Here is a 15420-nt window from a genome sequence, read left to right as displayed (position 1 = left end):
TTCCTGTGGATGTCAGAGCGAAAGAAACGTCCACAGAAGGACACAGCCCAACTCTCTCCACCTCAGGGAGGGAGCTCTGAGGCCCTGGGCTGCGGGGCGGCTGGGCGCGTGGGGAGTTCTTTCTGCACAAGAGAATAGAAGTTCAACTCCCTTCATGGGCAGCTGGTCCAGATTATGGCCTGGGCTCTACTCTGCAGCTGCAGAAAATCAGAGCCTGTTTTCCCATCCCCGTGTGTTTATTTCTATTCTCCACAACCTCCTTTCTTTCGACTTGTTTTGCTTTGGCGGGGGCCTGGAAGTCAGGATAAACAAACCTAAAGGAGCTGCGATGTGTCAGGCGCAGGCTGGGTGGGTTTCCCTCCTCTGCTTTTCTTGAGAAGCAAAGTTCTCTGGGTTTGGGGCCCTCCTGATGCACAGCCAAGCAGGATCGAGGCTTATTTAGGGATCAGATCTGTTCCGAGAGCCCCTCAAAAGGGCTGTGAATCCTGTTCATTCATGCATTCACTCACTGACTCACCCGCTCAGTACAGTTGGCTGAGCACTGTGCTCTCCACCTGCAAGAGGGCTGCTGCGGGGACCCACGGGGGTGCTATGGCCATGGCCCTGGCTTTCACAGGGCTTACACTGGTGAGTGTGGAAAGCCTTGGAAGGGAAGTGGCAGTGTAATATTTCTCATGTGTGCAGAGCACTTCCTGGGGCCACAGGTCAGGGGAACCCTCCCAGAGGAGGTGACATCTATATGCCTTACTCACAAGGCCTGACAGCTGTGTAGCTGGGACTTGATCCCAGATCCGTCCCTTCAAACAGTACTCTGAGCCCTGGCAGTGCATTACATCACCTGTGAGCTGTTGGAAACTAGCCTGGCCTCCTCTTAAAGCACCCTGGGCGATTCTTCCATGTAGCCAGGGCTGAGAACCTCTGCTGTAATCCAAGGCTCTTTTCCTTCCTGTTAAAGACACTAATGACTACAGACCCCATAAGGCTGTGGGGAGATAGATGAAAGGTGTTTTATGCATGGAGAGGGCTGTTATTAAGTACTTGTCTTGGGTACTCAGTCTGACAGTCATGTCTGTGGTTTGAAAATGGAAGGACTTTGCTCTTCTCCCTGGCTTCACCTTGTAGCAGCTGTGTGAACAGCTGCAAATTACTTGACTTTTCTGGGCTCATTTTCTCTTAAGGGGGAGCCATCACTAACTCAGTGAAGAAGCATGAGGAAATGCATGCATGAAGCACTTTGCACATGCCTGATGTAGTCGGAACTGAGTACACATTATTCCTTTCGCTGTCTCTCCTTAACTTGGCATCTCTCCTGGGCAGCTCCCAGAACCTGGCTTTGTTGTAGTTGGGTTTGAGGAACACGCCCTGCAGGGAGTAGTAGTTCGAAGGCTACCCCAGCCCTGGAAATCGGTTCTTGAGATGTAGCCACTGGCCCTTAGGCTGTCCTCCCAGGCCCACTGAGGGGCTCAGTAATGAAGCCACTCCCTCAGTTGTTCTCCCACCAGATGCATTTGACATCTCACCCCCCAATTATAAGCACAAAACCCAAAGCATATAGAGCAAAACAAAGGTGGAGAATCATTAGATGAAGAAAAACACTGGAGCCGTTTGGAGATACCAGCGCCCCGTGAATAAAACCAGATGCTGGTTTCAAAATCCTGGAATGGATGCCCAAGAGATAGTGTCGTGTTCCCTTCCATCCCCAGAGGCAGGATGAGCAGCTGTCAGGCGTGATATTGGGTGGAGAGGATTCCTGTGTTTGAAGTGGGCGAGGGTGGCACAGCCCCTTACAGCTCTGGAGCTCAATATTCAGATCCAGGGAGTCTGGGGTAGATCCAGCCTGCTGTGTCTGGGACCTTGTTTTTCCTATAGATGTGTTTACAAGGCACAGAGAACAAAGAAACACCCATTGTGAGAAGAGAATCCCCACATATGAGATCTGTAAGGTCTGTGCTAGGAGCCCCACAGTGGCCTCAGCCCTAGCGCCACATTCCTGGGCCATTCCAGAGCTGCTCTGCTTAAGGAATCCCATCCAGCTCACATTAGAGAGCAGACAGTTGCTGACAGCAGGAGCCGGACTTCTGCCGAAGCCCCTGTCCCCCTCCCCTAATATGCTACGGATCCGGGGAACTGCGCCCTGGGGAGAGCAGAGGAAGTTAGGAGAGTCATCCAATTGGAAGGATGAACCCCCTTTTGCTCCTCCTCCCCACACAGCAGGGCTGCTTTGCAAAGAGGGTTTCTAGGATACACTCCTGCGGAGCCACTGTATCCAGCCATCCTCAGCAACTCCTGAGGACCCCTCAGAGCTCACCCATGTGTTGCTGGGCAAAGTGCTGACTGGCCAGGGATGGGAGCTCACAGTGAGAGGTGCCCATAATGTGCCGCGTGCTATTGCTTGCACCCACCACCATTATACCCGTTTTAAGAAGAGGGTAGGTGTAGAGGGGTCACCTCTGGCCTGCTGCAGAGCCAGAATTCAAACCCTGAGCCTAAGTCCAGACCCAGTCTCTTTCCACTCTCCCCTGGTGCGTCCCCGCCGTGTTTCCTCCATCCAAATCCCCAAATCCACCCTCGGCCCAAGAGGCAAGTAGCTAAGCTCTTAGGCTGGTGTGTTGGATTCACAGGCGCCTCTTTGGGGATTTTTGCTGGCGAGGACCAGGGATTCGGTGGGTCTCTTTAAGTAATGTGGCCTTATCATCAGGACACCTTCTTTAGAAAATCAGGACTCATGATATAAGTGGGCCTGGAATGGGAAGGTCATTCAGATCCAAGGCAGCTCTGGGGCCACAGCACTAGGGGTTCATGTCTTCACTTTAGTGTCTCCTCTGCAACATGGCCTATTAATTCCTGTCCCTGCCTCTTCTTGCTTCTGCTCGGCTTTCTCCATTTCCCCAGCTCAGATTCCTGAGAGAATCTGGGTGGTCCTGACAATCATCATCACAGTGGTTTGGACAGAACTTTTGAGCCAAACCCATCCTCCATGTCCTTAGCCATGTGTAAGGACGTGCCCGTGAGCAGAGAGCACGGCTTACACCTTGGCCAGTTGTCTAATAGCAGTCTTATCGCATCTGACGTTAAAGATAAACAAAACCAGCTGATAGTTAAAGTGGTTAGGATGCACTTTAATCAGTAATGCACAACTGCAATACGAAAAAGAGACCAGCATGAACTGAACTAAATTTTGATTTGTACAGAGGTGACTGGGCATTTTAAAGGGACAATGCGGAGACAGGGAAGGGGTGAGTGGGGGCTCAGTAGAGTCAGGGAAGTGAAAAATTACAAAAAGCAGGAGGGGTTGGTTCCTATGAAAGCCATCTGGCGCTTATCCAATTTAGTTCCTCCCCTCCCAGAGAGGCTGTGAGGCAGGGACCTATCTTCAGGCATTGGCTGGATGAACAGTAAATTCTTCTGATAATCTTGAGTTTTCTCAGGCAGGCGCTTTAGGAGAGGCGAAGGCCATGCGTGGCTTTGAGCTGTTAACCATTATGTTAGTGTTCTGTTCAAATCTTTACAGGCCAAGGTTGAGGCCTCATAGATGAGAAGGCTCAGGAGAGCCTGGTTAGAGTTTGGTCAAGGAGGGACTCTTTGTCACTGATCCCCTTAACACCCCTGGGAAGTGAATGTGACCAGTGAAGAAATGAGGAAGAGAGTGTGTCTTAGTGCCCCTCAGACATAAGAAGAGCACTGGCAGCGTGCCTTGACCAGCCCCCTGCGAGTCCCCTCCTGCTCACTGCTCTCCTCACCATCCCCACTGCCAGCCTCGGATCCACTCCTATGGCACTTAGCAGTGGCATCTTGGAATTGTCTCGAAGTATTTTTATGTCCAGAGAAGAAGTACATAGGGTTCATATTCCTCTGTGTCCCCGTGGCTGGGTCAATACATGTTTAAAGATCGACCAATAACAGGGAGTTTACAATGATCTACATAAAGGCAGCACAAATAGATGCAACCCAGAGTCAAGATCCCCAGTGACTATGTGAACAGTGAGTGCATGGTCTCCATCCTGGAGCACCACCATTCCTGCCTGAGCTGGTGGGATCAGTGGGTGGGCACAGCACCCATTCTCAACAGCCAGGCACCAAAGAGTAAGACTGGAACCAGAGAGATAGAGAAATCTGAGGCATTCAGCTGGAGATTCCAGTCATATCCACTAAAAAAGTCATGCATCCAACCAGCCATCTGGTCTCCAGCCCATCTATTCCTCAAACATTTACTTAGCGTTTTCAGCCAGCCAAGCATAATATTAAGTATTGAGGGATCATGGACAAATAAATCATCATCTCTCTTTGCAAGGAACTCTTCCCAGGGGGAAATCTGATATGTACAGGTAACCCTCACAGACAGAGCTTGGCTTGAGCTCTCTCAAGCAGTGCCCTTGGTCTGAGGAGTGCCAGCTTGCCTCCATCTTGGACCTACTGGTTGAACCTCGAACCAGCTTAACTCTGTGGCACGGCTTAGGCAGTACTGAAAGTGGCTGGATTTGAAAAGAGCACGGGTCTAGAAAGGGAGGGACTTGGCATCCCTGTAACAGCTGGTTGCTTACTCTCTCTGAACCTCAATTTCTTCATTTCTAGACATGGGGTTTGGACTGGGCAGTCACTGATGTCTCTATGAGCTCTGACATTCTGTGTTCTCTGACATTCTTATCCAGAATGCCTCAACGACAAATACAACACTTATTTATCCATGCATCCTTAATACCTAGCACAATTTGGGAATATGGTAGCAATTCCTTAAGTGCATCTGTGAACATCTGGGTGTCCCTACTATGGGGGTACAAGGAAAAAGCTCTGCCCAAGTCTCGCCATCCAAAATGGTGCCTCCACTCACCCTCACTCCCCTTTCCATGCTTCTGTTCCCATCGATGCACTCTTCAATGCTTGGCCATAATTATATTTGTATTTGTTTTTCAGCTTTATTGTTCATCTTTCCCACTAAAGTAGCAGTCCACGAAGGCAGAGACTGTTCCTAGATGTACCCACCTAGAACAGGATCAGGCTCCTAAGAGATGGTCAGTCACTGATTTCGCTCAACAAAGAAGCGAGCAGAGTGAGTTCAGGATGGCGGAGCAGAGAGGATAAGGGAGAGCCTCCAAACATCAGTCCTGACTGCCCACTCCCCACCCAGTCTCTTCCTATTATTTTCACCTGATACCCTGAACTCGGCCTGGGCCGTTTGGACCCACTGCATCCTCCTGCCGCTTTCCCTCTACTTATGATCCCACCCGAGGCTTCTGTTGGAGGCCTCCCAGCCAAGGTGGCCCTCTGCCTCCTTGACAGGTGCTGACAGAGGCGAGGCAGGTCTGTGAGAAATCAAGGCTGACGTCTTGGCCTCGGCCAACCTACCCAGGGCCAAGTCCCCAGCCAGCCAGCGGCCAGGCCTTTGCTGCTACTGGCTCCAGGTTAGCAGGCAGGGGGTTTCTCTGTCTCAGGCCTGGCCTCTGCCTTCCAACTTCTCTCCAGGTTTTCCTTCTCTCCAGATTTTCTGTGTTCCTTCCAGCTTCTCTCCAGGTTTTCTGTGTTCCTTTGCTCATCCTCGGCTTTTTTGACAACCTAGGGCCATGGTCGGCAAACTGCGGCTCGCGAGCCACATGCGGCTCTTTGGCCCCTTGAGTGTGGCTCTTCCACAAAATACCATGGCCTGGGCGAGCCTATTTTGAAGAAGTGGCATTAGAAGAAGTTTTAAAAATTTGGCTCTCAAAAGAAATTTCAATCGTTGTACTGTTGATATTTGGCTCTGTTGACTAATGAGTTTGCCGACCACTGAGGACTCGCAGTAAATGTGTGTGGAGAGAAAAGTGAGAGATTCGGGAAGCATGCAAAATGGCATTAAACATTTTGAGGAGCTCCTGAAAGTTGTCGCCCCGTAATTTCTCAGCAGCTTGGCAACGGTATGCTATCCTGGTGACTTCTTTGGTTCCCCCGAGCAGAATATTCTGGAGTTTTCCCTGCCCAGGCAGCATGTAGCAGACACATGGCCAGTTCTGCACAGATGTGGGGTTTATCAATTCTGCCATCATCTCCAGGTACCTGTGAAGGTCTTTGCCAAGGCACAGCCATTAGAAGCAGTAATCCCCCAGCCCACCTGGCCAAGAAAAGGGAGGGAAGATTGTGGCGGGCTGGCACGCCATGGCATACTCAGCCCCAGGGCGCCTTATGTGCCGCGCCAGCTCAGCCAGGTTCAGTGACCCTGAGTGGGGGCGGCTGAAAGGCTTAGAAAAGACAGACAAGAAAATGAAAGCTGGGTCTTGGTGGGACGCTGCTCCCTCGTGGAGAGACAGCGCCACAGACTACAAGCCGTGTCTTTATTTTATAGCAGATGCCATGAGACAAAGTAAGGGCGTGGTCAAGATGTTTCCAACATTCTCGTGAGTTTCAATCCTACTCAATTACATGCACCTGATCAAGCTTTGTTTACTTGCAGCCTATATCACTTAGACATGTGGTGCCACGTGTTCGGACCATAGGTTCACGCTCACAACTACAGCTGTTGGCTATAATTGTGCTGGGAGGGCTCTGCCCTCCAAGCTGGGACTTGCACGTGGCCACGAGAGGACTGTGCCCTCTCTGTAAAAAATCCCTACCTGTCCAAGCACTGTAGCTGCGCCCCACAGAAGATGTAGTCCGAGGCTGCGGTCCTCATGGGAGCAGAACTCCAGCAGGCTTGCTGCTTTCTCTGGCAGTTCACGTCGGGGCCTCCTGCATCGCGGCACCCACTTGTCACCGTGTCCCACCTCCACCCTACACGTCCTGGGTGATTTCTGGCTGCAAAAAAAAATACAACTTTGACATCTTCCCTGGCCGTAGAATCATGAACACTGGAGCTGAAAGGAATATTACAGAGCATCTGAGCCTGTCACTCCTGGCACCAGTCCACACATATATGACCTCAAAAATCATTTGGGACACGTGAAAAATACAGATCCCTGCCGAAACCAGTTTGGCTCAGTGGATAGAGCGTCAGCCTGAGGACTGAAGGGTCCCGGGTTCAATTCCGGTCAAGGGCATGTACCTTGGTTGCGGGCACATCCCCAGTAGGAGGCAGCTGATCGGTGTTTCTCTCTCATCGGTGTTTCTAACTCTCTATCTCTCTCTCTTCCTCTCTGTAAAAAATCAATAAAATATATATTTTTTAAAAAATACAGATCCCTGATTGCTGCCACCAAGATTCGGACCCAGTAGGTCTGAGTAGGCCCAGGAATCTGCATTTTCACGGGCAAAGCACAGTGGCTTTTCAGGGGAGTGAAACTAAGCTGTATGAAATTATATAGGCGAATACATTTGTCCAGAAGCAAAGAGTGAACCCTAATGGAAACTATGGACTTCGGGTGGTGATGACATATCAATGTTGTCAATTGCAACTAATGTACCACTTTGGTGGGGGATGTTGATACTGGGGGAGGCTGTACATGTGGGGGGAGGAACCTCTGTACCCTCCTGTCAATTTTGCTGTGAACCTAAAAATGCTCTTAAAAAGTAAAGTCTATTCTCATAGATATGGCTGCCGGGGGGCGGGGTGGTGACAAAGGTGAGGGATTAGAAGGACACATTGGTAATTACAAAATATTCACAGGAACATAAAGTACAGCATGGGGAGGATGGTCAATGTTATTGTAATAACTGCATGGTGCCAGGTGGGCGCTGGGAATATCGGGGGAGCACTTTGTGAAGTGCTGTACACCTGAAACGAATACAAATATAGTCAATGTGAACTGTAATCTAAAAAAAGAAAGAAAATACATTCTATTAAAAGAAAATAAGAGGGGGCGAGAAGGAGGCTGATAAAGGGCAGTGGCCACCCAGCATGGTTTCGGCCGGTCAAGGTTTGGGTTGTGGCTGTAGCCCCAGCCCCTCTTCCCTGGGCAGGAGGGGTTGGTGGAGGGGAGTCAGAGAAGATCCCTGGAGGTAAGCTAGTGTGTATGGCGGGGGTTGTAATATCCAGAGCAGAGGAGTGACTGTGGGCTGCTCCCAACAGGTGGCCTGGAGTCCCTGATGATCCGGCTGGTGAATGGCTCTGGCCCACACGAGGGCCGAGTGGAGGTGTACCACGATCGGCGCTGGGGCACCGTGTGCGATGACGGCTGGGACAAGAAGGACGGGGACGTGGTGTGCCGCATGCTGGGCTTCCGTGGCGCACAGGAGGTGGCCCGGACGGCTCGATTCGGGCAAGGTAAGGGGCTCCGGAGGAAAAGGCCACGGGGAAAAGGCCCAGGAATCCTAGGACTGGTCTCCTCTCCAAAGCCCGCATCCCCTCTGCAGCCCTCCTGCCATGGCCACCTGGCCTCTGCCCAGATAGAAGCTCTCTGTCCCCCAGGCAAGCCGGCCTGTCTTCGGAGAGTGCTGACGATGCTGACCGCTGCAGGGACTTGTGGAAGATACATGAGAGGAGGGGCCATGTCCTGGCCAGACAGGGAAACGGAGCCAGGTCCCATCCAGACTGGCCACGGAGCCCTCCACGGCTCACAGCTGCTGTCCTCCCACCCCCACGCCAGGCTGCTGCAGTTCTTGCTCAGCATCGTGTCCCTTGGACCTCAGTCACTGCTATGGGCTGAATGTTTGTATCTCCCCAAACTCATGTGCTGAAATGCTAATCCCCGACATGGTGTTAGGAGAGGGGCCCTTGGGAGGTGATTTGGTCATGGGTGGAGCCTTCTGATGGGATTAGTGCCCTTATAAAGGGGACCCCTAAGAGCTCCCTCCTCCTCCTCCTGTGAGGAGACACAGAGAAATCTAAACCCAAAAGGGGGCCCTCACCAGAGCCCGACATGCTGGCTCTTGGCCTGGGACCTCCAGCATCGAGAGCTGGGAGGAGTAAGTGCCTATGGGACTTTGCTATAGCAGTCAGGCTGCCTAAGACAATCGCACTGACCCAAAGTGGCTCTTGGTGAAGTCTGTTGTGACAGCTGGCAGGGTGCGGCCACTTGACCCCACACATACTAGCCTCCCTACTTCAAAGGCCAGCGTGCGCAGGGCTCAGAGGGCCCCGCCCAGGAGGCCAGCCCACCGGGCCACCAGGCAGAGCACTCACCTCCCATTTAACGTTTCGGGCTGAATTCCAGCCTGTTTTCTTTAAGAAAAACCACCATTTTTTGCCGAAACCGGTTTGGCTCAGTGGATAGAGCGTCGGCCTGCGGACTCAAGGGTCCCAGGTTCGATTCTGGTCAAGGGCATGTACCTTGGTTGCGGGCACATCCCCAGTGGGGGGTGTGCAAGAGGCAGCTGATTGATGTTTCTCTCTCATCAATGTTTCTAACTCTCTATCCCCTCTCTTCCTCTCTGTAAAAAATCAATAAAATATATTAAAAAAAAAAAAAGAAAAACCACCATTTTTGGTTGCATAAGGAACAGAAATAGTAGGGACAGTCCTCATTGTCAGTGTTTGAGTCTAAAAAGGATTTGTTCCTAATAAATGGAAGTAAAACTTTTTTGTGTGTGTGGGGGAGGATGATAAACTAGAGAAGCCTCCTCGTCCCCTCCTCCTTCAATTTCAGAGAGGAAGGGAGAGGGAGAGAGAGAGAGAAACATCAATGATGAGAGAGAACCATTGATCAGCTGCCTCCTGCATGCCCCCTCCTGGGGACGAAGCCCACAACCCAAGCATGTGTCTTGACTGGAATCGAACCCAGGACCCTGCAGTCTGCAGGCTGACGCTCTATTCACTTAGCCAAACCAGCTAGGGCTGCACTCCCTTCTTTCCACGGCAGTTTCTAGGTTTCTAGGCATCACCTGTGGGCCAGAGCTGGACTCAGTGCAGAGCCACAGAGATGAGAAACCTAGTCTCTGCCCTCAGATTTTTAGAAAGAGAGAAGGGAAAGAGAGAGAGAGAGAGAAAAACATCTATGTGAAAGCAAACATCAATTGGCTGCCTCCTGCACATCCCTTACCAGGGATGGAGCCCACAGCCCAGGCATGTGCCATGACTGGGAATCAAACTGATGACCTCTTGGTTTATGGTTGTCACTCAACCACTGAGCCACACCAGCTGGGCTATTCTGTCTTTTAATGTTACTCTAAATAAACATGCAGACACTAAAATGTTAGCTCCATGAAGCAGAGAGATTTTTGTCATTTCTATCCTTTTCTGTTCAATAACATAGTCCAAATACCCAGAATAGTGCTGAGCATGGAGTAGGCCCTTAAATATTTGTTGAATGAATGAATGAATGAATGAATGATAAGGATCAAATAAAATCTCTACTGACTCATTCCAACAATATCAGCTCCAAACAGCCCCAAGTGCTCTGTCAGAGGACCTGGCCTCTAGTCCCAATTTTGCCTCCCCAAGATCAAATGTCAGCCCGGTGCTCCATTTTCCTGATCTGTACAGGGGGAGCAGCATACCCTAGCCTGCTCGCCTGATAGGGCCTTGCTAGGGAACTCAAGGAGAGGCCCGTGGGAGTGCAGACCCGGGGTAGGGCAGGGCCTCTCAGACCTAAATTCATGCACGTGCCGTGGAGCTCTTGTTCAGAGGCAGACTCCGACTCAGATCTGGTGGGCCCACGACTCTGCCTTTCAAACAAGCTCCCAGGTGATGCTCTGATCCTGGTCCTCAGGCCACACTTGGAGTAATCAGAGATCGGTTCCAAAGCTAAAGTGATGCTTGGTCCCTGGAGTCGTGGGAGTTCTCACTTCTCTGACATGGCAAGGAGAGATGGTTTGCAGGCTCACCGGCCCCTCACTTCCGGCTGTAACTGCAGATATTCAGTGCTGCTGATTTAGCGACCCTACTCTCATTTTATTAGCTCGTCCCTGGCCAACATTAGCCAGGACTCCCTGGCTAAACACCAACTGGAGTTTGGAGCTTCGTGATCCTCTATCTGTATTTGGGCTGCTAACCTGGGGCCTGTTCAGTATTCGTCAGTCCCCTTGATTTCTTTCTTTATTTGTTTTGGGTGTGACTAATCCCACACTGCTCTTGGGCCTGCAGCTTTTTCCTGGGTAATTTGTAAACTGATATGTTTTCCAGGAGACATTTAATCAGCGAATTATTGCTCGGCCTCAAATGGTTTATTGTGTAAGAGGCACAGGGGATCCGGCCGGGGAAGAGTTTCTGGTGAAGAAACAGCATCCAAGGACAGCAGAAGGAGGCCTCTCCTTCCACCTCCCCCTCTCCCACCACCCCCAGTTTACTGCTCAGCCGTCCCATGACAACAGATGTGCTGATTTCTGCATAACAGAAATATTAGTTCATGCCATTGATTTAGGGTTTCTCCCATGCAGTTTGAGAGTGAGCGACAGTTTTAAGGTTTTAACAGCCAGTGGAGGGGTTGTGTGGCTGCTGAGAGATGGGACGGGGAGGAGGCAGGGCTGGCATCAGAATGTAGGGATGGTTTACGATCTCATTTGCTCAGGTTGACATAGTTAGTAATGTTGAAACCCATTTTATGACCTTTAACCTCATGCTTTTGGTTGCCGGCACATAGACCTAACAAGTTAAAGTGCTGGAGAGACTAACCATCCCAGCTTACCTAGAACTTACCCAGTTTTCGCATCAAAAGTCTCACATCCCCGTTTTAACATGGCAATGGTCCCCCAGAGGGGACCAAGATTTGAATCCAGGACTATCCTACGTATTGCACAGCCCTCCTTTTGCTGTGCCCGTGCTCCTCACACTGTAATGACAACCACTTGGTTAAAAGGTAGAGTCTACTTCAGCGGGTCCAGGGCAGGACCCGAGGCTTTGCATTTCTAACAAGCTCTGGGTGATGCCGGCGATGCTGTGGGCCAGGACCACACTTTGAGTAGCAGAGCTCTAAGCATTGCTTCCATGGCAGCCCTGAAGCTCAGCCCCCACATGGGCCATCAGCCCAGTGAGCCCAACAGAACCATGAGTGATGGTCCTGCCAGTTCATCGGTGGGGACTCCAGGGACTTCTGGTGTAGCCCCTCCCCTCTCCACTGACCCCTCTGACCTCAGACAAGCCTTCTCCCTCCCCTGTGGGAGCCTCACCCAGCTGCCCTATTCCCCTGACATTTATTGAGGTACCTCAATGCCAAGTTTATGTCTCTCAGGTGCAGGCCTGGGAAAGCCCTCTAAAGGCTGCCTGCCTGGGTGCCTTCAGACCTGCAGGTCTGTCCCCTTAAGATCTGAGTGAGCAGACCTGACTGCAGGCAAAACTCAAATTGTTTGTCTGAGGGACCTTGAATTTTGGGGACTGATCCAATTACTATGGTTAGGGATGCTTCTGCCTGCCATCAAATATATGTCTAGTTATAATGTGAAATGCTGGGGTCCTCTGCCGTTCCAGCACCATGGTTTGGGACTCCTAGAATAGGAACCATGTAGGTTCAACTTCAGAAGACTGGAGATAATATTGGCACTGAAGTACTCGGTAATGGCCTTTGGATCTATCCAATCCAGGATCTGTCTGACACTGTCCCTCTGATCTGGCCCTGCCTGAGTATTCATCAACAAGACTGCAACATGTCGAACATCAGAAGTTACGCAGGTCTCATAAAAAGTGTGAGCTTGTAAGTGGGTTGGGTTCAGACTCTGCCAGTTACAAGCTGAGCAACCTTGCATTAATTGCTTCCTGAGCCTCAGTTTTCCTATCTATAAAATGGGTTTATTATTACCTGTCTCGCCACACCATGGTGAGAATGGAGGAAGATCATAGGAAATACTCAATAAATACTACCATCACCACTGTCAATCACTGTTATTCTTCCCTCAAGAAACTGAGCCCAGAAAATAAGTATTTTGTCTTGATGCAGTGGAGACAGCAGGTGGGAGCCACTAGAGTTGCCAGCACAGCCTCGGACAACCTGGTCAAGGACACACACAGCAATGCTCTCATTTCTCTCTGTCCTGCTCTCCTGCATACCTACTAAGAAACCGTGTTGAATTGTCTCCACAGGTACAGGGAGGATTTGGATGGATGATGTTGCCTGCAAGGGCACAGAAGATACCATCTTCCGCTGCACCTTCTCCAAGTGGGGGGTGACAAACTGCGGGCATGCTGAGGATGCCGGGGTGACGTGCATCAGACACTGAAAGTGGACACAGCCAAGGTCTGGGCCCTACTGCCCAGCCCCCTTCCTGCATTCCTAGGGTGGGGGCATCGCTGGGGCACCTCTGGCCACACCTCTGCCCTGTCTAGGCCAGCATCCTCCTCCCCCTCATCCCTATCCCAAGACCTCAGTGGCCTGTCATCATTCTCCTCTTGGACATCAGCTCCAAACTGTAACTCTGGGATCTACAGCCTGGATCTTCCTTCCACCAGAGTTCCTGAATGTGGAGTCCCGGTCGACTGGATCGCCATTTTGCCCAGCCTTCGAAGCACCATGCATCAGGCCTCAATATCCATGATCCCTTTGGTCTGTTAGTTACAGATGGATGCTGAGACTATGTTGGAGACAAATGCCGCAGTGGAGATGGGAGGGAGATATCACAGATCATTCATTCTTCAGATAATTCCCAAACCTCAGTTCAGCCAAGAGTTTTCACATCTTCCTTCCCAGCAAGAGACAATACTGAATGATCCATCTTCCCCTCTTTACGCTGCCTCTGCATCCTTTTGTTAGTTTGGGTTAAGTGACAGCTGTAGGAATGAGAGGGAAATCAAGTCACCGGCAGGAATTAATTTGGATTTGGAAAAGGAGAGTGAAACTCACATTTACTGAGTGATCACCAGGTGTGCTAAAGTGTCTTGGGTACTAAATTTATCCACTTTGCAGCATTTCTATAAGGCATGTTAGCTCAGGTAAGTAAGATCTTACCTGCATTCACCCGGCCTAGAAGTCATAAAATGGAGAATGACGGAGACCATTGTTTCCACATGAACCTTAGTGTGTCTTTGCTAGGCTTGAGCAAGAAGCTCGGGTGCAAGACCTGTGTGCCTGGAAGGTTACCTATTCCCAAACATATGGAGGATGCGTGCAAGGGAAGACATGACTGGCTTCCAGGCGAATCATTCACAGAGAAGGAAGGGTGATTTGGAGGGTGACGTGGGGGCTGTTGGGGTTAAACAGAGACCAACACTCAGTCATCCGGCAGTCAGGGTTCAAGCCAAGTCGCCTACATCTCAGAGCTGTTTGGAGGTGATGACATTGAACCTTCCAGGCCTCCTGGGGTGTGGTCAGGAGAACACGTGTCCTGATGGGTAAGAGTAGAAGGAAATGAGGATGCCTTATAACCTCCAGGGGAAGAAAGGGCCCTGGGCTTCTGCAAATCCTCCATCTGCACCCTCTCCTGGTGGTAGGGGCATCATATTCTGCTTTCGACACAAGAGGGAGATCAAAATGGGCCACCTATGTGTTCCAGGACCAGCGAGGGAGCACAGCCCCACCTCACGTGGTGGCGTCCCAGACTCACAGTCAGGCCTGGGACACGCAGCCACCTGTCATATCAGGCGAGCATCAGCCTGCCTGGGGAAAGGGACCCTCCTGGTGTGGGCCCAACAAAGCTCCTAGCTGACAACTAAACCAATATGTGCTATTGGTTGTTATTTGCTTACCATATGCTTGTTATTCATTAATGCCCTAATGATCAGAGACTCTCTTTCTGACCAATTGCTATGTTTACATAACTCGCATGTACTCATGCACTTTTTCCAGAGCCAATCTATGTATGCATATATAAACATGGCACTGTTTACATCATAGCTCAGCACATTGCAACGTTTGTATTAAAAAAAAAAATACTAAAGGTGGAAAGATGTCACATTGAATGGAATAGATTCCCAAGCTGGTTCTGGCAAAGAAGCCAGTTACCCCACCGATGAAGACCCGCATGACTTTCTTACTTTCTCTTTTCATTTGGGAAAACACAAGTCTTGTCTTACATCAAATAAAAATGATGGTGATAAGTGTTGAACCTTAAAATAAATTTTAAAAAGTCTACTAGTTTACATACCTACTTAAGAGGACGTGGAAATCCCCATGGGCCTGTGTTTCAGGGACTAAAGGAAATTAGGCCTGGCCTAAAATACATCAGACCTTTTGTAAGAAAGAATTGCAATAAAGTTAAGAACATGTCACTGACGCGCTCCGCATCACTTTTTTTCTCATGAAAACCCAGTGAGATGGGGGGAGCGCTCCTCGGTGGGGACTGTGGAAGAATGGACATCTTAAGAGACGATGCCTAATACTTCCTGAGGACAGACAATCAACAACACAGACCACGGACACACCCCAGGCCTTGTTTGGTCACCTAGAAAAGGGTCCCAAGCAACGGAATAGTAACCAAGGCGCAGGTTATACAAAAAATAGCTTTTGTAGTCCATAAAGGGCAAAACACTTGTCTATTTCCTCACACCTCCAGAGGTTTCACTTAGAGATGTGCTTCCACTTGGAGTTCTATTGACGCGTGAGAAGATCCTCCCGATTTAGGTACCAGGTCTGTGAAGTCGCTGAGCCTCATCGCCTACTGAGCGGCAGGACCTCCCAGGCTCGGGACCTGAGCGGTGCCTGGGGATGGCCCAGG

The 15420-nt window shown here is 50.4% G+C and overlaps 1 protein-coding gene across 2 annotated transcripts in view; it reads left to right on the top strand.

Annotated features, from left to right (window-relative positions):
• Positions 1-14823, top strand: part of SCARA5 (scavenger receptor class A member 5) — a 101831-nt gene extending 87008 nt beyond the window's left edge. For both annotated transcript variants that reach the window (XM_079770953.1, XM_079770954.1), the window contains exons 8-9: positions 7973-8167; positions 12854-14823. In XM_079770953.1, the coding sequence (XP_079627079.1) occupies positions 7973-8167; positions 12854-12990 (332 nt within the window). In that variant the 3' untranslated portion in view covers positions 12991-14823. The remainder of the gene's footprint in view (positions 1-7972; positions 8168-12853) is intronic.
• The last annotated feature ends 597 nt before the right edge of the window (positions 14824-15420 follow it).

The sequence above is a fragment of the Cnephaeus nilssonii genome (genome assembly GCF_951640355.1).
Source record: "Cnephaeus nilssonii genome assembly, chromosome: 5".
Lineage (NCBI taxonomy): Eukaryota > Metazoa > Chordata > Mammalia > Chiroptera > Vespertilionidae > Cnephaeus > Cnephaeus nilssonii.
The sequence above is the reverse complement of the archived record's forward strand: the minus strand, read 5'-3'. Positions and strand labels throughout refer to the sequence as shown.